Source organism: Ranitomeya variabilis, chromosome 7 (genome assembly GCF_051348905.1).
Source record: "Ranitomeya variabilis isolate aRanVar5 chromosome 7, aRanVar5.hap1, whole genome shotgun sequence".
Lineage (NCBI taxonomy): Eukaryota > Metazoa > Chordata > Amphibia > Anura > Dendrobatidae > Ranitomeya > Ranitomeya variabilis.
This window is the reverse complement of record NC_135238.1, coordinates 212,778,984-212,803,185: the sequence shown is the minus strand read 5'-3', so window position 1 is coordinate 212,803,185 and position 24,202 is coordinate 212,778,984. Positions and strand designations below refer to the sequence as shown.

The 24,202-nt window shown below is 45.0% G+C and overlaps 1 protein-coding gene across 1 annotated transcript in view; it reads left to right on the top strand.

Moving 5' to 3' along the window:
• The window catches only part of GCA (grancalcin), a 31,730-nt gene that overhangs the window by 5,553 nt on the left and 1,975 nt on the right, over positions 1–24,202 (top strand). The window contains exons 2-7 of the mRNA XM_077272826.1: positions 5,228–5,365; positions 13,092–13,161; positions 15,190–15,233; positions 16,421–16,568; positions 19,691–19,804; positions 23,554–23,612. Coding sequence (XP_077128941.1) covers positions 5,228–5,365; positions 13,092–13,161; positions 15,190–15,233; positions 16,421–16,568; positions 19,691–19,804; positions 23,554–23,612 — 573 coding nt within the window. The remainder of the gene's footprint in view (positions 1–5,227; positions 5,366–13,091; positions 13,162–15,189; positions 15,234–16,420; positions 16,569–19,690; positions 19,805–23,553; positions 23,613–24,202) is intronic.

Sequence of the window (24,202 nt, the reverse complement as noted above, 5' to 3'; positions counted from 1 at the left end):
CTGTAGTGGGAAACTATGTAAAGCCAACTACCGTATATACTCGAGTATAAGCTGACACCCCCCCTAATTTTGCCACAAAAAAACTGGGAAAACTTAATGACTCGAGTATAAGCCTAGGGTGGCAAATGCAGCAGCTACTGGTAAATGTCAAAAGTAAAAATAGATAAAAATAAAAGTAAAGTTAATTGAGACATCAGTAGGTTAAGTGTTTTTGAACATTGATATTGAATCAAGAGCCCCATATAATGCTCCATAAAAATTATGATGGGCCCCATAAGATGCTCCATATGAAAATATGCCCCATATAATCCTGCATAAAGGTTAATAATGGCTCCATAGACACATTTGCCCCATATAATGCTGCACAAACGTTGATTATAGCCCCATAAGATGCTCCATACAGACACTTGCCCCATTTGCTGTTGCTGCGATAAAAAAAAAAAAATCACATACTCGCCTCTCGTCGCTCAGGCCCCCGGAACTTGCAATATTCACCTTTCCTCGTTCCGGTGCTGCTCCGTCTTCAGCGTCTTCTGCACTGACATTCAGGCAGAGGGCGTGCACTAACCACGTCACCACGCCCTCTGACCTGAGCATCACTGCAGAAGACGCTGAAGACGGAGCTGCGTCCGGAACGAGGAGAGGTGAATATCGCGCAGCTCTCCCCCACCCCATTCTACTCACCTGCTCCTGGCGCGGTCCCTGGTTCCCCGCTGCCGCAGCTTCCTGTACTGAGCAGTCACCGTTATCGCTCATTACAGTAATGAATATGCGGCTCCACCCCTATGGGAGGTGGAGCTGCATATTCATTACTGTAATGAGCGGTACCATGTGACCGCTCAGTACAGGAAGAAGCTGCTGGCGCCGGGGAACCAGGGACCGCGCCAGGAGCAGGTGAGTAGAATTAGACAGCTCCCCCTCCCCTGCCGACCCCTGGGTATGACTCGAGTATAAGCCGAGTGGGGGACTTTCAGTCCAAAAAAATGGGCGGTACCATGTGACCGCTCAGTACAGGAAGAAGCTGCTGGCGCCGGGGAACCAGGGACCGCGCCAGGAGCAGGTGAGTAGAATTAGACAGCTCCCCCTCCCCTGCCGACCCCTGGGTATGACTCGAGTATAAGCCGAGTGGGGGACTTTCAGTCCAAAAAAATGGGCTGAAAATTTTGGCTTATACTCGAGTATATACGGTATAAACATTAGGTTCCTGTGGGCAGATTTGCCAGTGGATTTAGATGGTAATTGTGCAGCCGCTATTAAAGATAGATGGAAAGACTGCAGTCCATCGACCAGGCTCTCAAATGTCTTGCTTTCTGGTCATCTCTGGGGTGGCATTTGATTTCCTGGATTGACGAGACATCGGTCTGGCACACCACAACGATAACATTGCGAAAACCTGACAAATCAATAGCAGTTCCAGGAATCCCGTAAGGCAAGAACCTCCCATCCAGTGGCCAGAGATGATTGACCTGGCTGATGGAATGGAGCAGGAATGGACTGGGACTGGAATTCAGCCCTGGCATTTGAAAGCTCACAGGCCCATGGTGTCCTGGAACCCCAGATGGGGATGTCTATTACTAATATAATCTGGTGGAAATCTAGATTCAAGACTAATATTTCTGATAGTACCAATAATATCACTATATAAGACTGAATAATAATACTGCACGTAGAGTGACTGGAGACTTTAACTTCAATCCTGGAGAACCCCTCTCACCCAAACCACTGTACTTAGACTGATATTACAACCAAACAGTGGCCCTGTAATGGTAATATCCGTTTCTTGAGGACACCAATACTGTTAACAGTGTAGCACACAATGCAGATCACGGTTGGATAGGCCCTTTTGGCATTTGTTAGAATTTCCAGATGGCCAGTCCGACCGTGGAACGGAGTCCCATGTATGGATGCTCTTCAATCTAGTCTTTAGAGTTATTTAGAGAAGTTCGTGTTTTTTTTTTTTTTTTTGTGGATTTTAATTTACTTGCTGCTGTCAGGTATATTGGGCACTTAGTTTTCTTCTTGAATTTGCAGGCTGAATGCTAGAACAGACCTTAATTCGGCTTTGCATTATGCTAAGGGATGTGTGGAAGACAAGGGGCAGCGGTGTATAGCTGGCCGTACACATGAATATTGTGTTGAGCGTTCATTCTGCAGACCATCTCTCCTGAATGTCCCATACACATGAGCGCTCTGTACATGATCTTTTTATTTTTTATTCTTCCCTTAATCCTAAAGGATTGGTGATAAAAAAAATCGAACTACTCCATGCTTCTGTTCCCCAATATCTTTTAGGACTTAGGAGGCCTCTTTCCCTGCATCGGCACAAGGACCTAATACATCTTCAGATCTGCGCCCAGGAGTGGGTGATAAATACAGAAGTGGTGACGTGTTTCTATTATACTTTCCCTCTGATTGTTCCTCTCCTGGCTTCCGCTTACAAACACTGATGTAAAATACTGAACTTGTGAACATGGCCTAAGTGTGCTGGCCAGATGTGTAGTATCTTTGCCAACTCTGCTCCTCCGTCTGTGTGCGGAACTGGACAGATGTGGTGACACCTAGTGATGAGTGAACATTCTGATAAGGTGTTATCTCAGCATGCTCGGGTGCTAACGGGTGTCTTTGGCATGCTTGAAAAATATGTTCGAGTCCCTGTAGCTGTTCGACAGCCGCACCACATGTAGGGATAACCTAACAGCTGCGAGACATACAGCCGCGGGGACTCTAACATATTATTCGAGCACACTAAAGACACTCGGTTAGCACCCGAGCATGCTCAGGTGACGCGATTGAAAATACAAACCAAAACACAACGGGCACATTTAGGCCAAGCTGACACATTATGGATCAATATGCGGTGTTTTCATTGCTGATCTGCAGCAATTGACAGTCCAGAGCGGGTACATGGGATTTTCAAAATCCCATTCACTTGTAGTGGGGGGAATCTGCAAGAAAATGAAAATGGTGGTGTGGATTTGCAGCACATTCTTGTGCGGATTTTCTTTGCAGGTTTCAACGCTTAGTAAATGAAGTAGAGTGAAATCCTCAAGTAACACATGTGGATTTATGAGCTAATCCTTTGCGGACATGTTTCCGCAATGTGTGAACGTAGTCTTACTACTCCGGTGTGTGGTGATGTGCGATTCCTTTTTTTGGGGGCACTGTGAGGCCACGTTCACACTCTCTCAGTATTTGGTCAGTATTTTACCTCAGTATTTGTAATCCAAATCCAGGAGTGGGTGATAAATACAGAAGTGGTGACGTGTTTCTATTACTTTTCCTCTGATTGATGCACTCCTGATTTTGGCTTACAGATACTGGACATGTGAACATGGCCTACTACTAACAGTACAAGCCTGCCTCATGAGAAGCTGGTGCCTGCTCTCCAGCTAGAGGATAGGCGGCCTCCCCCCTCATGTGTAGCCGCACCTGCTCCTGATGGCGGAGCTTTTCTCGGTCTCCCCAGTTCTGCTCTCCCCTCCCCCACACTCTGTCATCAGTTTGTTCACTTGATTCTTTCAAGGGAAAACTATTATTGACCTCCAGGAAACCACAACACATGTAATAAGCGGCAGACTCCGTGCTGGTATCAGTACTAGGCACATGTTATCGGGACAGGGGAGCGCTCCGCCGTGGGACGATAGGTTATCCACGATCAGTTATTGGTTCGTTAGGAGAACTACAGTTTGTTCTCGCCGGCCGGATCCGCAGCAGAATTTTCCGTCCAGCTTATATGGATGGAAAATTTGGTTTTACACTAGTAATGTTGTGGTTATATTTTTAGGGGATCTCACTAACGGAGAATTGATCAGCGCTGCTGACAAAATATCACGCTGGCATTATTAACCAAGAATTTAACTTTATGCTATGCAAAGGGTGACATGAGCTCCAAATCCGCAGCATTTCCACACAGAAAAAGCAGCAATATCAGTGTAATTTAATGTTTATTTTGACCTCTGCAGAATTTCTGCAGCAGACGGGCCCTGAGGTAATTTCTCTGGCTGCTCATGGGTGTCTTCAGGAACTGCGACTTATGGTCTTGCTGAGGGTCGTCCTTTATATTGGAGGTAGTGTTGGCACTAGTTATGAGCGAAAGTGCTGGGATGAGGTGTTATCTGAGCATGCTCGGCTGCTAACAGTGTCTTCGGCATGCTTGAAAGATATGTTCGAGTCCCCGCGGTTGTTCGATAGTCACAACACATGCAGGGATGGCCTGTCGAACAGCCTCAAGACATGCAGCCATGGGGACTCGGAACATATTTTTCGAGCACACCGAAGACACTGTTAGCACCAGAGCATGCTCAGATAACACCTTATCTGAGCACTTTCACTCATCACTAGTTAGAAGATTATTGGGATTTTGAACTCTGCCTATTGTACAGCAATGTCCTGGAGACCATCTCTCCTCCGAGGGAAGACTGCCACAGGCTGTTGTGTAATTGTGTTCCGAGTATGCACCATGACGTCCGGACCGGCAACGGGTTACATGACGTGAGCACCACGGTCACAAAGATCTATAGGAGGCTGGGAAGTTCTGGTTAGGAGACCAACGTTTGGTCCTCACAATTCATACTCTTCACTGTGAACATCCAAAATGTGAAACCGGCCTTGTATCCTTTTATACAAGGACACTGAAGGCTGTCTCTTTTTGGGGGGTCTGTGCACTGTAATCACTTTTTTTGCAGCACTTTTTCAGGCATCATCTACACATACCCTAAAGGGTCAGACGCTGACATACACAATGGCTGTCTCCAATAGGTGGCACTAGTGAGTTTTTTCTTTGTCCTTGAGCTATTAAGCTGCTTCCGGGAACACTGGGTGATGACCACCATGGCGGCCGCTATGGCTGACGCTCCTGAATTGTAAAACTTGATAACAGTACTTCCGCCTCCTCCAGGTCTCCATAACGAAGCAGATTTCACATTCCAAAGAGACGTCCACCCCCCAGGAACTTCTGGCAGCATTATTAGATGTCACCCAGCTTTCCCAGAACCAGATAAGACGCTGGTGAAGACATAGTCATAAGTATATAATGGATGCCGGTGATTGCAGTTTTCCTGTTAGTGAATTACTGGTTAGGGGCATGAAGGTTTGGGTGCACAGGTTATCGGGGGGATTCCCTGCTATAAACGTGTATTGCTGAGCTGCCGATACGTAGATGATTATCAGTTGGTGTACTTATTGGCTTTGGTTTGTTTTTTTTTTTTTCTTTTCTCCCTCTCTGTAGCCGTACGGAAACATGAATCCACAAATGGCAATGATGGGGCAGACCATGGCACCCAATGTACATGGCGGCTTCTATGGACAACCTCAGTATGCTGCAGGCGATCCAATGTGGAGCTACTTCACAGCGGTGGCCGGCCAGGTAAGGTCCATACACCTTTAATCCGACAAGGAAAATATCCCACAATAATAAATAAATAAACTTCAAGCAGATAAACAACCTATCATACAACCAAAAAAACTACTTGAAATAATTAAAGGAGAATCATATATAAAATTTATAAATATTTTATTTAACACCAATGGAGCAATACACGAAACATTTAAAAACAAGAGGGGCAGTTGAAGGCACTCAAAAACGATATGTATAAATCCATAATAAATGTTTCTTTTATAACATTAACCCCTTCCCGACCCATGACGCCACGTAGGCGTCATGAAAACCCGTGCCTTCCCGACCCATGACGCCTATGCGGCGTCATGGAATGATCGCGTCCCTGCAGATCGGGTGAAGGGGTTAACTCCGATTTCACCCGATCTGCAGAGACAGGGGGAGTGGTGCTTCAGCCCAGGGGGGGTGGCTTCACCCCCCCCGTGGCTACGATCGCTCTGATTGGCTGTTGAAAGTGAAACTGCCAATCAGAGCGATTTGTAATATTTCACCCAAAAAAACGGTGAAATATTACAATCCAGCCATGGCCGATGCTGCAATAACATCGGCCATGGCTGGAAAACCTAATCTGCCCCCACCCCACCCCACCGATCGCCCCCCCAGTGCTCCGGTGCGTGGTCCGCCCCCCTAAGTGGTCCTGTCTGCTCCTCCGTCCTCCTGTCCGCTCCCCCCGTGCTCCGGTGCCCCCTCCCTGTGCTCCGGTCCCCCCCCCCCGTGATCCGATCACCCCCCCCCCCCCCTACATACTTACCGGCCTCCCGGTGTCCGTCCGGCTTCTCCATGGGGGCCGCCATCTTCCAATATGGCGGGCGCATGCGCACTGCGCCCGCAGAGTCTGCCGGCTGTCAGATTCATTTCAGAAGAATTTTGATCACTGCGATATAGCCTATCGCAGTGATCAAAATGAAAAAAAAGTAAATGACCCCCCTTTATCACCCCCATAGGGACAATAATAAAAATAAATAAAATATATTTATTTTTTTTTTCTGCTAGGGTTAGGGTTAGAACTAGGGTTACAATTAGGGTTAGAATTAGGGGTAGGGTTAGGGTTAGGGGTAGGGTTAGGGGTAGGGTTAGGGCATGTGCACACAGTGCGGATTTGGCTGCGAATCCGCAGCGGATTGCCGCGGATCCGCAGCGGATCGGCCGCGGATCCGCAGCGGATTGGCCGCGGATCCGCAGCGGATTGGCCGCTGCGAATTCGTAGCAGTTTTCCATCAGGTTTACAGTACCATGTACACCTATGGAAAACCAAATCTGCTGTGCCCATGGTGCGGAAAATACCGTGCGGAAAAGCTGTGTATTTTCCGCAGCATGTCAATTTTGTGCGGATTCCGCAGCGTTTTACACCTGTTCCTCAATAGGAATCCGCAGGTGAAATCCGCACAAAAAAACACTGGAAATCCGCTGTAAATCCGTAGGTAAAACGCAGTGCCTTTTACCTGCGGATTTTTCAAAAATGGTGCGGAAAAATCTCACACGAGTCCGCAAAGTGGGCACATAGCCTTAGGGTTAGGGTTGGAATTAGAGTTATGGTACCGTCTCACAGTGGCACTTTGATCGCTACGACGGTACGATCCGTGACGTTCCAGCGATATCCATACGATATCGCTGTGTCTGACACGCAGCAGCGATCAGGGACCCTGCTGAGAATCGTACGTCGTAGCAGATCGTTTGGAACTTTCTTTCGTCGCTGGATCTCCCGCTGTCATCGCTGGATCGTTGTGTGTGACAGCGATCCAGCGATGCGTTCACTTGTAACCAGGGTAAACATCGGGTTACTAAGTGCAGGGCCGCGCTTAGTAACCCGATGTTTACCGTGGTTACCAGCGTAAAAGTAAAAAAAAAAAAAACGTACATACTCACATTTCGGTGTCCTTCAGGTCCCTTGCCGTCTGCTTCCCGCTCTGACTGTCTGCCGGCCGGAAAGTGAGAGCACAGCACAGCAGTGACGTCACTGCTGCGCTCTGCTCTCACTGTACGGCGGCACTCAGTCAGAGCGGGAAGCAGACGGCAAGGGACCTGAAGGACACCAAAATGTGAGTATGTACGTTTTTTTTTTTTTACTTTTACGCTGGTAACCACGGTAAACATCGGGTTACTAAGCGTGGCCCTGCGCTTAGTAACCCGATGTTTACCCTGGTTACCCGGGACCTTGGCATCGTTGGTCGCTGGAGAGCGGTCTGTGTGACAGCTCCCCAGCGACCACACAATGACTTTCCAACGATCACGGCCAGGTCGTATCGCTGGTCGTGATCGTTGGTAAATCGTTATGTGAGACGGTACCCTTAGGGTTGGAATTAGGGCTAGGGTTGGAAATAGGGTTAAGATTAGGCTTGTGGTTAGGGTTAAGGATAGGGTTAGGGTTGTGTTGGGGTTACAGTTGTGGGTAGGGTTGGGATTAGGGTTGGATTTAGGGTTACGGGTGTGTTGGGGTTAGGGTTGTGGTTAGGGGTGTGTTGGGGTTAGGGTTGTGATTAGGGTTATGGCTACAGTTGGGATTAGGGTTAGGGGTGTGTTGGGGTTAGTGTTGAAGTTAGAATTGAGGGGTTTCCACTGTTTAGGCACATCAGGGGTCTCCATCGCAACATGGCGCCACCAATGATTCCAGCCAATCTTGCGTTCAAAAAGTCAAATGGTGCGCCCTCCCTTCCAAGCCCCGACGTGCGCCCAAACAGTGGTTTACCCCCACATATGGGATACCAGCGTACTCAGGACAAACTGGGCAACAACTATTGGGGTCCAATTTCTCCTGTTAACCTTGCAAAAATAAAAAATTACTTGCTAAAACATAATTTTGAGGAAAGAACAATTATTTTTTATTTTCACGGCTCTACGTTATAAACTTATGTGAAACACTTGGGGGTTGAAAGTGCTCACCACACATCTAGATAAGATCCTTTTGGGGTCTAGTTTCCAAAATGGGGTCACTTGTGGGGTGTTTCTACTGTTTAGGCACATCAGGGGCTCTGCAAATGCAACGTGACGCTCGCAGACCATTCCATCAAAGTCTGCATTTCAAATGTCACTACTTCCCTTCCGAGCCCTGACGTGCGCCCAAACAGTGGTTTACCCCCACATATGGGGTACCAGCGTACTCACAACAAACTGGGCAACAAATATTGGGGTCCAATTTCTCCTGTTACCCTCGTGAAAATAAACAATTGCTTGCTAAAACATCTTTTTTGAGGAAAGAAAAATGATTTTTTATTTTCACGGCTCTGCGTTGTAAACTTCTGTGAAGCACTTGGGGGTTGAACATGCTCACCACACATCTAGATAAGTTCCTTAGGGGGTCTAGTTTCCAAAATGGGGTCACTTGTGGGGGGTTTCTACTGTTTAGGCACATCAGGGGCTCTGCAAACATAACATGATTCCCGCAGACCATTCCATCAAAGTCTGCATTCCAAATCGTCACTACTTCCCTTCCGCTCCCCGACGTGTGCCAAAACAGTGGTTTACCCCCACATATGGGGTATCAGCGTACTCAGGAGAAACTGCACAACAACTTTTGGGGTCCAATTTCTCCTGTTACCCTTGGGAAAATAAAAAATTGTGGGTTAAAAAATCATTTTTGAGGAAAGAAAAATATTTTTTTATTTTCATGGCTCTGCGTTATAAACTTCTGTGAAGCACTTGAGGGTTCAAAGTGCTCACCACACATCTAGATTAGTTCCTTGGGAGGTCTAGTTTCCAAAATGGGGTCACTTGTGTGGGAGCTCCAATGTTTAGGCACACAGGGGCTCTCCAAACGCGACATGGTGTCCGCTAATGATTGGAGCTAATTTTCCATTCAAAAAGCCAAATGGCGTGCCTTCCCTTCCGAGCCCTGCCGTGCGCCCAAACAGTGGTTTACCCCCACATATGGGGTATCATCGTACTCAGGACAAACTGGACAACAACATTTGGGGTCCAATTTCTCCTATTATCCTTGGGAAAATAAAAAACTCCGGGCTAAAAATCATTTTTGAGGAAAGAAAAATATTTTTTTTTTTCATGGCTCTGCGTTATAAACTTCTGTGAAGCACCTGGGGGTTTTAAGTGCTCACTATACATCTAGATCAGTTCCTTGGGGGGTCTAGTTTCCAAAATGGGGTCACTTGTAGGGGAGCTCCAATGTTTAGGCACACAGGGGCTCTCCGAACGCAACATGGTGTCCACTAACGATTGGAGCTAATTTTCCATTGAAAAAGTCAAATGGCGCGCCTTCCCTTCCAAGCCTTGCCGTGCACCCAAACAGTGGTTTACCCCCACATATGTGGTATCGGCGTACTCAGGAGAAATTGCCCAACAAATTTTAGGATCCATTTTATCCTGTTGCCCATGTGAAAATGAAAAAAATTGAGGCTAAAAAAAATTTTTGTGAAAAAAAAGTACTTTTTCATTTTTACGGATCAATTTGTGAAGCACCTGGGGGATTAAAGTGCTCACTATGCATCTAGATAAGTTCCTTGGGGCGTCTAGTTTCCAAAATGGGGTCACTTGTGGGGGAGCTCCAATGTTTAGGCACACGGGGGCTCTCCAAACGCGACATGGTGTCCGCTAAAGATTGGAGCCAATTTTTCATTGAAAAAGTCAAATGGCGCTCCTTCGCTTCCGAGCCCTGCCGTGCCCACAAACAGTGGTTTACCCCCACATATGAGGTATCAATGTACTCAGGACAAATTGGACAACAACTTTTGTGGTCCAGTTTCTCCTTTTACCCTTGGGAAAATAAAAAAATTGTTGCTAAAAGATCATTTTTGTGACTAAAAAGTTAAATGTTCACTTTTTCCTTCCATGTTGCTTCTGCTGTTGTGAAACACCTGAAGGGTTAATAAACTTCTTGAATGTGGTTTTGAGCACCTTGAGGGGTGCAGTTTTTAGAATGGTGTCACTTTTGGGTATTTTCAGCCATATAGAACCCTCAAACTGACTTCAAATGTGAGGTGGTCCCTAAAAAAAAATGGTTTTGTAAATTTTGTTGTAAAGAGAAATCACTGGTCAAATTTTAACCCTTATAACTTCCTAGCAAAAAAAAAATTTCTTTCCAAAATTGTGCTGATGTAAAGTAGACATGTGGGAAATGTTATTTATTAACTATTTTGTGTCACATAACTCTCTGGTTTAACAGAATAAAAATTCAAAATGTGAAAATTGCGAAATTTTCAAAATTTTCGCCAAATTTCTGTTTTTTTTTACAAATAAACTCAGAAATTATCGACCTAAATTTACCACTAACATGAAGCCCAATATGTCACGAAAAAACAATCTCAGAACCGCAAGGATCCGTTGAAGCGTTCCTGAGTTATTACCTCATAAAGGGACACTGGTCAGAATTGCAAAAAATGGCAAGGTCATTAAGGCCAAAATAGGCTGGGTCATGAAGGGGTTAAGTACTGGTAGTAAGGAGAGAAAATTTATTTTTTCCGCTATAATACCAAATTGGTATATAACCCAAGTAGGGCAAAAAATGAAAAAAAGTGCAATTTAATAAATATACCAAAGAGAAATTAATGGCATTTCAAATGCAGAAATAATCAACTGTAAGAGTAATTAGAAAGTGCATAGTGCTAGTGCATAAAGAGATGTATACTAACCAGTACTCATAGTAAACGTGCTGACACTGCCACCTCACACTCCAACGCGCGTTTCACACGTCTTGCTTCCTCAGGGAGTAAAAGGTCCATACACCACCTGCGTTCCCTGCAGCAGTGCCTGCATCAGAGTTCACCATTGTCCTACTGACAGGTTCCCTTTAACCCCTTCCTCAGATGAGGGTTATGTCGGGTGCAGGTGTATGGCGCGCGCTCAGAAGCTGAACTCCCGCCATGTGAAACTGGTTTTGCCTGTGCTATGCTCCTTCCTCTTAGAAGCGGCAAACTGGGCTTGCTCCGATCACTGCAGTTTAACCATTTAAAAGCCACTGTCCTCTAATTGGTGTAGTCGCCTAATGTGAACTTTCCGTCATTGAAAGCCTCGGTTGTTGCCTTCACAGTGCTCTTTTTGAGTTTTACTATATGCTGCAATACTGAAGTATGTACCCCAAAGCAGCATCCAAAAAAACAAGAGTCACGCAACCATGCAAGGCAAATAAGTAAAAAAAAAAAAAAAAAATGTGCCCCCCCCCCCCCCCCCCACTATTTAATTTTTTTTTTTTAACCTCTTCAGTACCTTTCATGGCAAAGTGAATGGTGTAATTGAAAATTCTCATTCTACAAAATGAAAAGGCCGTCTTATAATGAGGCCAGTGGAGAAAGCATTTGCCCTTTTGACGAGGGGGAGGATCAAATGAATGAGCAAAAAAAAATAAAAATCAAGTCATGAAAGGGTTATTGTAGCAAAAAAAAATAAAATTATTGTGGGTTATAGAAATATAAACTTTTTTTTTTTTTTTCTATTTAATCCTTTTTAACCTTTAGTATGCGCCTGGATGTGGCGGCATTTTTCCTCCATGTTTCGGCGGTGTCTTCAGGGTTTGCTGTCTGACTCGGCTGCTGCCATCAGTTCTCTATTTCTCTTGCTCTAGATTTGGAGTTGATCCCCTCGTAACTTTTTTTTTTTTTTTTTCCTGTGCGCTCATTGTAAAAACTTTGGGGCAGTTTTTTTTTTTTTTTTTTTTTTTTTTTTTTTTGTGCCTTCTGCAGCCAACCTGACCTTGTAACATAAAGCTTTTCGATCTGCTTCACTTCTGCTTTTTTTGCAATAGAAATTTCTCTTCTGGTAAAGGATCAGTCTGACATGATTGTCACTTCCTTCATGAGGAAATTGTTGCACTGCCCGGGCTGCCGTTCTTTGTCTTTTACAAATATGTCCGTTCACGCCATTGTTGGAGCCTTCACTGCATGGAAATGGTGCAGCCTGCAGCAGAGTCGCTGCACAAAAAAAAAATTAACTTTGCATGTGATTTTTATTAAAACGTCATAAATCACTCAGAACAGAGCTCCGAGAGAAATTGACCATAAGTTTAACTTTTATCTGATTTGTCATAGCGGGCTCACTGACTAATACTCAGTTAACTCATTGTGCAGCCAGAAACAGCGCATCACTGACATTATAGAAGGCAAACGGTGCAGCATTTTTAATCGTTCGCAATTGAATTTTTTTTTCTATCACATTTGCATGCAAGTTGAAAATAAAAATATATATAATTAGATGACGGCCCGATTCTAACGCATCTAGTATTGTAGAATATGTATGTAGTTTATTTATGAAGATTTCGGAACAGGCCACGCAGTATATAGCACAGGCCACGCAGCATATAGCAATGTGGGCACCATATCCCTGTTAAAAAAAAAAAAAAATAAATAAATAAATAAAAAAATGAAAATAAAAACATTATATACTCACCTTCCGGCGTCTGCGCCAGCCTTTCACCTTCCTTGCGACGTTCCGTTCCCAGTAATGCCTTGCAGCAATAACACGTGATGATGTAGCTGTCTCGCGAGACCGCTACGTCATCTCCGGTCATTGCCGCAATGCATTCTTGGGACTGGAGCGTCGCGAGGAAGGGGAAAGGCTGGCGCAGACGCCGGAAGGTGAGTAATGTTTTTATTTTTATTATTTTTAACATATCTTTTTACTATTGATGCTGCATAGGTCCGGGAGCAGTTAAATAATCTCCTACAACCCTTTTGCACAAAGTTGGAGTACCGGTCGTATGCAAGACAGTGGGGATAATCGGGCACTTACCCCTCTGTGTGTGTATGTTTTACAGGACGGTGAAATAGATGCTGAAGAACTACAGAGATGCTTAACACAGGCCGGAATCCACGGGACCTATACACGTAAGTCAGGTGCACACGGTACCGCGTCTGTACGGAATTTATATCTCCCATAGAATGTGCTGTGGGTAAAATTGGACAGATGTTTCCCCTCCAAGCTCTGGACAATATGGAGGTAGCCCACTGCGTCCTGTGCCGATGAGCCATGGAGCTCTACGCGTGTCACTGCTGTCAGGCCTTCTGTATGGAGGAGGCTTTAGACATGCCACTATTTCTCTTCAGAATACACTTAAGAAAACTTAACCTAAAGCATACAAAACCTGCAAAAAAAGCATGGTGGTCCCACCAAACCAAGTAATATGTCCAGGAACTGTCTCCCATCATGTTCTGTAACTTGCTATCCACTTTTTTCACATGTGGGATAGTTAATCAGTTTCTGTCAGCACTATATGTGCTGGAACTTCCTTTCCCTAACTTCCCAGGATGCACTCTGCCTGTCACTATTGTCCAATTACAATTAGTGGTTTTCCACAACACAGATATTAATAAGCTATCCTTTTTGGATAAGTCTTCGATATGAGATCTACGGGGGGCAAAACGGAGCCCCTATACCCATCGCCTGATGTAAATAATGTATGAAGCGGAAGACCACCGCTCTCAGATCAGCTCCTAATCATATCAACAGCTGATCTGCAGTTCCTGAGCTTGGCCACTAGGCGGTGTGACGGAGCGGTGGTGGTAAATCCAGCACTAGGGGGCCCCAGTGATCTGTCGTCAGTGGCGGGTCATCAATGTCCGGGCAGTGGGATATTCTTTCACAGTCAGTGACGGCACGCCTGGCAGAAGGGGACATTGGGAAATGCTTTTTCATTGCATCTGATGATCTGTCGTTTGTTGGCTCCCCCTAGTGGTGTCTACAAGCAAAGCAATAACATTCTGTCTGTAAAGGAAGCTTGGGATTTGGTGTTCCGACTTCGATATTACATGTGATATTAATAAAACTGTTGTAAGCCAGTATGACGAATGCTTAATGCTTCATTTTCTGCAAACATTAGCACACAGTAGACACTGGGGCAGGTGCAGTGTATGAATCGGAGCCATGGTCACACAATATAGGTGCAGTTAATAAAGGCCGCTTATCACCCGATGAACGAGCAAAATGCTCATTTGTGCGGTGAAATGATCTTTTGTGCTGCACCAAAAAAAAAATCGCTCTCGGCAGCACATCATTCTGCGTATACTGGATGTGTGCTGCCGAGACCAGTGGCAGCAGGTGCACACTGAGCGATCTGCCTGTGTAAGGAGACGATAAAGTACCGCCGATCCGCAAAGACGCAGCGATCGTTTAATGTTGCCGGTCGTCTGTACGGTGGACATGGCAGGCTCAGTAATTAGTTGGACATGTTGCTGTATATTCCGTCCCCGTATGTTTTGCTGCCCGCGACTTGCATCATGGTTAACCATTAATGTAACGCCGGAGCTTATCTCCCTAGGATGGAGGCGTGATTGTCTGGGGAAGCGCTGTCCTATATATAGGGCGCTTCATGTAAGCCGTGTGCTGGATCTGTGCCCGAGGTGCTGGCAATAAATGACTCCGACCTGTAACCCGTCCTGGCACCTCCTGAAAGCTACAACTGTAGTAGAGATCGATGCGATTACGGCACTTCTCTCGTTATCAGTTCAACTGCTTTTATTAATTTTTTTCAACCACAAAATGCCCATTAAACGCTACGTAGAGGGTTCAGAACATGGATGGAGCTGTTAAAAATGTGGATGGCACGTTCCAGCACATATAGTGCTGTCAGAAAACTGAGGAAGAACTGCCCCATATCTGAAAAGGGTGGATGGCAAGTTACAGAACATGATGATCAGGACAGTTCCTGGACATATTGCTTGGTTTGCAGGGGTGGGACACATTTTCTGAATGAAGATAATCCCCCTTTAATTGTACAAGATCCAGAAATATATCCATTGAAATCTAGCTCATGTGCTAATATTGTTTTTTTGTTAGGACTCTCGTTTTGTGCTGACAGACCCTATTTTAAATTGAATAGAAAGTTATGATTTTTTTTTTTTTTCATTTTCTTTCAGCCTTCAGCCTAGAAACGTGTCGGATTATGATTTCCATGTTGGACGTATCCTTTGGGGGGGAAAAAAGCAAAATGTTACACAAAGTTAACAGTGACACATGAAAGTTCTTTGCATTCAGCGGTTTCATTCTTGCCATTCTAATTTCAGACGTTGGTATTGACAGATGATGGAAATACAGGATAAGGACGCCTCTAATGAGAATGTCCCATGTGCTGCCACAAATATCCAATCGCACATTCCTTTACTAAGCTTTTACATTAAGTAACAAAAGGAAGAAAAAAAACTTTTGAAAATGCAAAATTTTTACATCTTCTTAGCCAAGAGGCCTGTGAGTGACTATTTTGAGGAACATCAGGCCCCGTGGCAAAGAAAAATAAAATAAAAATCCATAATCCATGCCTGGTACGTTGGGTGACGTACAAGACAAATCCACAAAAGCTTTAGGTAGCTTTATTTTATTTTTATCTTTTTCTTCCCTAAATAGCTTTAGCTAAACCTAAAGTAATGGAGGTTTAAAAAAAAAAAAAAATCTTTATTTTAATGCCTTTTTTTTTTTTTTTTTTTACATTTCTTACATTTGCTGCATAGTCTATTGACTTTTCAATGAGAAAAGGATGAAAGACTTAAAGGGAATTTTTACCGGATTTTTGCTACCAAACCGGAGAGCAGCACACTGTAGGGGCAGAGTACCCAATTCCAGTGATGTCACTTACTGGACTGCTTAGTGTAGTGGTTTTTTTCTTAAATTAAATCACTGTTTTCCTGTGATTACAGCAGTATTTATTTATTTTGTTTATACAGACAAGGGTAGGAGTAATCCTTGTAATGTGAGCCATCGGGAAGCTCTTTTCACATGGTGGCATATACATCAGCAAAGATTTTGGCGACTACGTCCAATATTTCCCCATGTGTAGAGCATACATATAATGACATCCTTTAAGGTATATACAGTAGCATGGCATAACTATGCTTTTCAGAGTTTGAAGGAAAAAGTGTATGCCATGAAGAAAACCCCTTGTACAGGAGGTAACCAGGCTGGAGGTCTCCTGTATCTGTAACATGGCAGATGATGATCACAACTGTCTATTAGGGAAATAGGAGGATGGACTAATCTGCAGCAGCTGAGCTCTGGAGGGGAGAGGCTTCAGATCTATGCCTGTTCCTTTTCTACTGGAGGTATGTTGGAAATTTGAGGTATGTTGATGAAACTCCTTTACAAAATGCTAACCAGGTCGACCATACTTGCAAAATGGGATTCAATGAATTCAAAGAGCTCTGGGTTGCATTGAACGCCTGGAAACAAACCTTCTGTGCGGTTGATCGGGACCGAAGTGGCAGCGTGGAGCCTCATGAGATGAACCAGGCCGTTCTGGCTATGGGTAAGTGACACTGACCTGAGCATGGTCCTCCGTATTCTGCACACAAAAAGCAGAGGCATTGGCCCCAAATAAGTGAGATGGTGCTGCGCCCTGTACAGAGGAGCTGCATATTGTCTGCGCCCTGTACAGAGGAGCTGCATATTGTCTGCGCCCTGTACAGAGGAGCTGCATATTGTCTGCGCCCTGTACAGAGGAGCTGCATATTGTCTGCGCCCTGTACAGAGGAGCTGCATATTGTCTGCAGCAGTAATCCAAGTGTTAGTTTTCGGGTTTCTACCACGGCGATACTTGCCGTACTTCAGTGCTGACTTGTGAACGGAGTCATGTTATTCAGAGACGTCCAATTTGTTTTTTGTGTTGAATCAGATTCTAAAAGAAACAACCAGAAGGGCTCATCGGTGTGCAGAAAATGCTTGAAAAACAGTGATCTCTTCAATGCTAAAACTCAATATCCAGTATAACACCTAACTTTCCTCTTATGGGCTTAAGAACTTACAGGCATGTAGTTGCTGACTACCTACCTGTTGTGTCCTGTGCCACTTTCTGCCGGATCAGGGCGGTCAGCTGCTCCTGCCCACGATTCTGCGGCTTCTTGTGACTTTGCGTCGAGAGAGAAGCTGTTGACAGTGTGACCTCAGCAGTCACGTTGTGTCGACAGAGCAGCTGCTTCTCTTCCGCTCTGCTCACAGGGTGTGACCTCAGCAGTCACGTCAACAGAGAAGCCCAGAAGAGGAAGAGCTGCTCTGCTGACATAAAGCAGCAGAATTACCGGCAGGAGCGGTAACTACCTCCCTCTTAGTTCTTAATGAAATAAATAAAATGGTCCTGGATAATCCCTTTAACCCCTTCCTGACCTCGGACGGGATAGTACGTCCGAGGTTAGATCCCCTGCTTTGATGCAGGGCTCCGTGGTGAGCCGGCATCAAAGCCGGGACATGTCAGCTGTTTTGAACAGCTGACATGTGCCCGCAATAGCGGCGGGTGAAATCGCGATTCACCCGCCGCTATTAACTAGTTAAATGCCGCTGTCAAACGCAGACAGCGGCATTTAACTACCGCATCCAGGCGGCCGGATATGAGCGCATCGCCGACCCCCGTCACATGATCGGAGGTCGGCGATGCTTCTGAATAGTAACCATAGAGGTCCTTGAGACCTCTATGGTTACTGATCGCCGGTAGCTGTGAGCGCCACCCTGTGGTCGGCGCTCACAGCACACCTGATTTTCTACTACATAGCAGCGAACAGCAGATCGCTGCTATGTAGCAGAGGCGATCGTGCTGTGCCTGCTTCTAGCCTCCCATGGAGGCTATTGAAGCATGGCAAAAGTGAAAAAAAAAAAAGTTAAAAAAAGTGAAAAAAAATATATAAAAGTTTAAATCTCCCCCCTTTCGCCCCAATCAAAATAAATCAATTAAAAAAAAAAAAAATCAAACCTACACATATTTGGTATCGCCATGTTCAGAATCGCCCGATCTATCAATAAAAAAAAAAAGCATTAACCTGATCGCTAAACGGCGTAACGAGAAAAAAAAAATCGAGACGCCAGAATTATGTTTTTTTTGGTCGCCGCGACATTGCATTAAAATGCAATAACGGGTGATCAAAAGAACGTATCTGCACCGAATTGGAATAATTAAAAACGCCAGCTCGGCACGCAAAAAATAAGCCCTCAACCGACCCCAGATCACGAAAAATGGAGACGCTACGAGTATCGGAAAATGGGGCAATTTTTATTTTTTTTTTTTTAGCAAAGTTTGGAATTTTTTTTCACCACTTAGGTAAAAAATAACCTAGTCATGTTAGGTGTCTATGAACTTGTAATGACCTGGAGAATCATAATGGCAGATCAGTTTTAGCATTTAGTGAACCTAGCAAAAAGCCAAGCAAAAAACAAGTGTGGGATTGCACTTTTTTTGCAATTTCACCGCACTTGGAATTTTTTTCCCGTTTTCTAATACACGACATAATAAAACCAATGATATCGTTCAAAAGTACAACTCGTCCCGCAAAAAATAAGCCCTCACATGGCCAAATTGACGGAAAAATAAAAAAGTTATGGCTCTGGGAAGGAGGGGAGTGAAAAACGAATACGGAAAAACGAAAAATCCCAAGGTCATGAAGGGGTTAATGTTACAGGCCCAAGTGAGGCTGCATTATGGAGTATCAGACTAAAACGTGTTGTGATCCAAAGTTTTTCTTAGATGTCTAGTTCAGGCTTCTAACCTTGTGTTAAAGGGCACGTGCCATCATAAATTATTCCACTATTTTTTATTTTCCCCCCCCCCCCCATATCATGATATGTATTTAAAAGATCCAGGAGCGCCACATATACATTAGTAGCAATAATCTGACTCTGCTCCCATTTTGATGCATAATGGGGGTTGTCCACTACTAGGACAACCCCTTCTTAAACTAAATGGTCAGCCCCGATAACCTAAAGCCTATACTGACCTCTCGTGCCAACTCTGTTCCCACGGTGTTGGCACTCGCAGTCCCGGGGCTGTGATGCGGTGGAATGACACGTGATGCACTGCGCCCAATTAGCAGTGACGTCCCTGTCCCCACTTTCGGACAAACTGAACATGAAGAGCATCTAATGAGCGAGTGCGAAAGGTGATTGTGGAGGGAAAGGAGACAACTATTGTGCATGTCGAATCCTGTTATCAGCTGCTCATAGACGTGTTTACCTGCAATACTAGTGCTGCCTCTGATGGTAATGAGACTTCTGAAAAGTCTTTTTGTAAAGAACAGGAAGTTAATCCGGAAGGAAAAGCTTCAGGAGGCCACTGTGAAAATAGCAAGATTCCAAAGTTCTACTTTTTTTTTTTTTAATGTAGATTGTAATACGAAAACAAAACATTGTCAACAAAAAAAAAAAAAATTACATTAAACACAAAAAACTAATGTAATCACTACGTCATATTCTGCTTATACAGTGCAGAAATGTAGTCCTTTTCAGTAGGACTGTGGGTGGGGCCTATTTATTCCTAGTGGTGTACCACCACTCATTACCGTAAGATTCACATATCTTTATGCTTTGCACGCAGACCCCCGACCCAGAGCTCCCCTATGAAATCTATCAGCCTCGACCTTGAGTTATGTTTCTGTCACTTTCTTTCAGGATACAGACTAAACCCATCAACCCTGAATGCTATAGTGAAGCGCTACAGTAGGAATGGCAGGATATTCTTCGATGACTATGTTGCGTGCTGCGTCAAGCTCCGAGCTTTAACAGGTGATTGCTTTGTTCCAAGAATGACTGGTAAAATATTAACGGGGGCGTCTGGTCAAGAAGTACAATGTGTTAGTATTGGCACCCAATTCGGGACCCTACTAGCGAGAGTCGAAATAAGTTTGAATCCCCGCGGCTCCATGTCTTGCGGTTGTCCATGCAGGGATTACCTAACAGACAGGAAGTCCCTGTATGTGTTGCTGGTGCTTAACCCCTTCCCGACCTTTGACGCAGCGTATGCATCATGAAAACCTGTGCCATTCTGACCTGTGACGCAGCATATGTGTCATGGTCGGATAGCGTCCCTGCAGGCCGGGTGAAAGGGTTAACTCCAATTTCACCCGACCTGCAGGGACAGGGGGAGTGGTACTACAGCCCCCCCCCGCGGCTACGATCGCTCTGATTGGCTGTTTCACTTTCAACAGCCAATCAGAGCAATCTGTAATATTTCACCTATGAAAATTGGTGAAATATTACAATCCGATGCTGCAATAGCATCTGCCATGGCTGGAGACCCCGATCTGGCCCCCCCACCGACTGACAGCGGCGATCTGCAGCCGCCGTCAGTGTTCCCTACCCCTCCGTCCTGTTCTAAGCGCCTTCCTCTCCCCCGTCCTCCCCTCAGTGCGCCTGCCGAATCGGCCGGCAGATTCGTTCCCTGTACACTTAGAACTTATCACAGCGATCAATCACAGCTATCAAAATAAAAAAAAAATAGTAAATAAACACCACCACCCCCCCTTATCACCCCCATAGGTAGGGACAATAATAAAATACAGAAAATATATTTATTTTAGTTTTTTCGTTAGGGGTAGGGCTAGGGTTGCACTTAGGGCTAGGGTTGCACTTAGGGCTAGGGTTGCACTTAGGGCTAGGGTTGCACTTAGGGCTAGGGTTGCACTTAGGGCTAGGGTTGCACTTAGGGCTAGGGTTGCACTTAGGGCTAGGGTTGCACTTAGGGCTAGGGTTGCACTTAGGGCTAGGGTTGCACTTAGGGCTAGGGTTGCACTTAGGGCTAGGGTTGCACTTAGGGCTAGGGTTGCACTTAGGGCTAGGGTTGCACTTAGGGCTAGGGTTGCACTTAGGGCTAGGGTTGCACTTAGGGCTAGGGTTGCACTTAGGGCTAGGGTTGCACTTAGGGCTAGGGTTGCACTTAGGGCTAGGGTTGCACTTAGGGCTAGGGTTGCACTTAGGGCTAGGGTTGCACTTAGGGCTAGGGTTGCACTTAGGGCTAGGGTTGCACTTAGGGCTAGGGTTGCACTTAGGGTTATAATTAGGCTATGTGCACACGGTGCGGATTCGGCTGCGGATCCGTAGCAGTTTTCCATCACGTTTACAGTACCACGTAAACCTATGGAAAACCAAATCCGCTGTGCCCATGGTGCGGAAAATACAGCGCGGAAACGCTGCGTTGTATTTTTCTCAGCATGTCAATTCTTTGTGCGGATTCCGCAGCGTTTTACACCTGCTCCATAATAGGAATCCGCAGGTGAAATCCAGACAAAAAACACTGGAAATCTGCAGTAAATCCACAGGTAAAGCGCAGTGCGTTTTACCTGCTGATTTTTCAAAAACGGTGCCGAAAAATCCGCACAAATCTGGAACGTGGGCACATAGCCTTAGGGTTAGGGTTGGAATTAGAGTTAGGGTTGGAATTAGGGTTAGGGGTGTGTTGGGGTTAGGGTTGTGGTTAGGGTTGGGATTAGGGTTAGGGGTGTGTTGGGGTTAGTGTTTGAGTTAGAATCTAGAGGTTTCTACTGTTTAGGCACATCAGGGGCTCTGCAAACGCAACGTGACGCCCGCAGAGCATTCCATCAAAGTCTGCATTTCAAAACGTCACTACTTCCCTTCCGAACCCCGGCATGTGCCCAAACAGTGGTTTACCCCCACATATGGGGTATCAGCGTACTCAGGAGAAACTGGACAACAACTGTTGGGGTCAAATTTCTCCTGTTACCCTTGGGAAAATTAAAAATTTGCGGGCTAAAAAATCATTTTTGAGAAAAGAAAAATTATTTTTTATTTTCATGGCTCTGCATTATAAACTTCTGTGAAGCACTTGGGGGTTCAAAGTGCTCACCACACATCTAGATTAGTTCCTTGGGAGGTCTAGTTTCCAAAATGGGGTCACTTGTGGGGGAGCTCCAATGTTTAGGTACACAGGGGCTCTCCAAACACGACATGGTGTCCGCTAATGATTGGAGCTAATTTTCCATTCAAAAAGCCAAATGGCGCTCCTTCCATTCCGAGCCCTGCCGTGCGCCCAAACAGTGGTTTACCCCCACATATGAGGTATCAGCGTACTCAGGACAAATTGGACAACAACTTTCGTGGTTCAGTTTCTCCTTTTACCCTTGGGAAAATAAAAGAATTGTTGCTAAAAGATCATTTTTGTGACTAAAAAGTTAAATGTTCATTTTTTCCTTCCATGTTGCTTCTGCTGCTGTGAAACACCTGAAGGGTTAATAAACTTCTTGAATGTGGTTTTGAGCACCTTGAGGGGTGCAGTTTTTAGAATGGTGTCACTTTTGGGTATTTTCAGCCATATAGAACCCTCAGGGTATGTGCACACGCTGCGGATTTTGCTGCGGATCCGCAGCGGATTTGACGCTGCGGATCCGCAGCAGTTTTCCCAAAGTTTACAGTACCATGTAAACCCTATGGGGAAAAAAAAACCGCTGTGCACATGCTGCGGATAAATCCGCACGGAAACGCAGCGGATTATTTCAGCAGCATGTCAATTCTTTCTGCGGATTCCGCAGCGGTTTTTAACAAGCACCAATAGGAAAGTGCAGTTGAAAACCCGCAGAAGAAACCGCGATGAAATCCGCCGTGAAAACCGCAGTGGTTTTGCACTGCGGATTTTCCAAATCCGCTGCGGCAGAATCTGCAACGTGTGCACATACCCTTAAACTGACTTCAAATGTGAGGTGGTCCCTAAAAAAAATGGTTTTGTAAATTTTGTTGTAAAAATGAGAAATCACTGGTCAAATTTTAACCCTTATAACTTCCTAGCAAAAAATATTTTGTTTCCAAAATTGTGCTGATGTGAAGTAGACATGTGGAAAATGTTATTTATTAACTATTTTGTGTCACATAACTCTCTGGTTTAACAGAATAAAAATTCAAAATGTGAAAATTGCGAAATTTTCACCAAATTTTCGTTTTTTTTCACAAACGCAGAAATTATCGACCTAAATTTACCACTAATATGAAGCCCAATATGTCACGAAAAAACAATCTCAGAATCGCTAGGATCCGTTGAAGCGTTCCGGAGTTATTACCTCCATGAAGGGACACTGGTCAGAATTGCAAAAAACGGCAAGGTCATTAAGGTCAAAATAGGCTGGGTCATGAAGGGGTTAACAGCCGAGACATGCAGCCGCGGGGACTAGAACATATTTTTCGAGTTCACCGAAGACACTGGGTTAGCACAGGGACTCCTATTTTTGGGACACAACCCTACTCCAGCACTGCATATCTTTCTTTCTCACAATCAGTGGGGTCTCAAAGGTCAGACCCCTGCTAATATCCCAGCCATATCACAAGACGTCTTTAATCTCAGCAGTGGTGTAAAAGCCAGCCAATGATCAGGATCTGAATGCAGATGTTTTCAAATCGACACAGAATTTTGGCCCTAGATTGATTTTTAAAGACCGCCCTATACATAGGTGATAATGTAGGAGCGGCTGGTTTCCGGGACATAACGCCCACTCCTGCAAAAAAATAACCTTTTGTTCTTGTTCATACAGAGGTCTTTCGGCGAAGAGACAGCATGCAGCAAGGGATTGTGAACTTTATGTACGACGATGTAAGTATCTGCACAGTGCAGCGCCATCACTCAGACCCAGCAGTGTCCTGGTAATGCAGCAGATCATATAGATGAACATCTTGAGATCTATAAAGGGGTTGCTTTACTAAGAGATGGTTCGGTGAGGCGAGCAACAAAGTCTTGGTTTTTTTTTGGGGGGGGTGGGGGGGGTTCCTCTCCGCTGGTAGGGGATCCCTTTTGTAATTGGACACATGGACAAAGATTGCAAAAGTAGGACAAACTATTCCTCTGCTGTATGGGAAATTTAGTGACCCAAATCTGCCTTATATATAAATATCAGAATAATTTTGTTTTGTTTTGGATGGAAAAATTATTAGGACTTGTAAAGAAGTCCCATCAAATTAGAGGAAACTGAACATTCAAATTGCCTCTTCTGAGACAGAGGACTTAACTCTATAGCGCCACCTGTTGGAAGTAGCGATCCTACAAGTCACAATCAACCCTTTAACGAGCCGCGCAAAATGACTTAGGATAAAAGCCAAATCAGTATCTCAATTCGCAGACACGGTGAAACTGAACAGAAATTCCGGAGACCTGCGACCAGTCCGTGCATTGCAATCTGTGCTCAA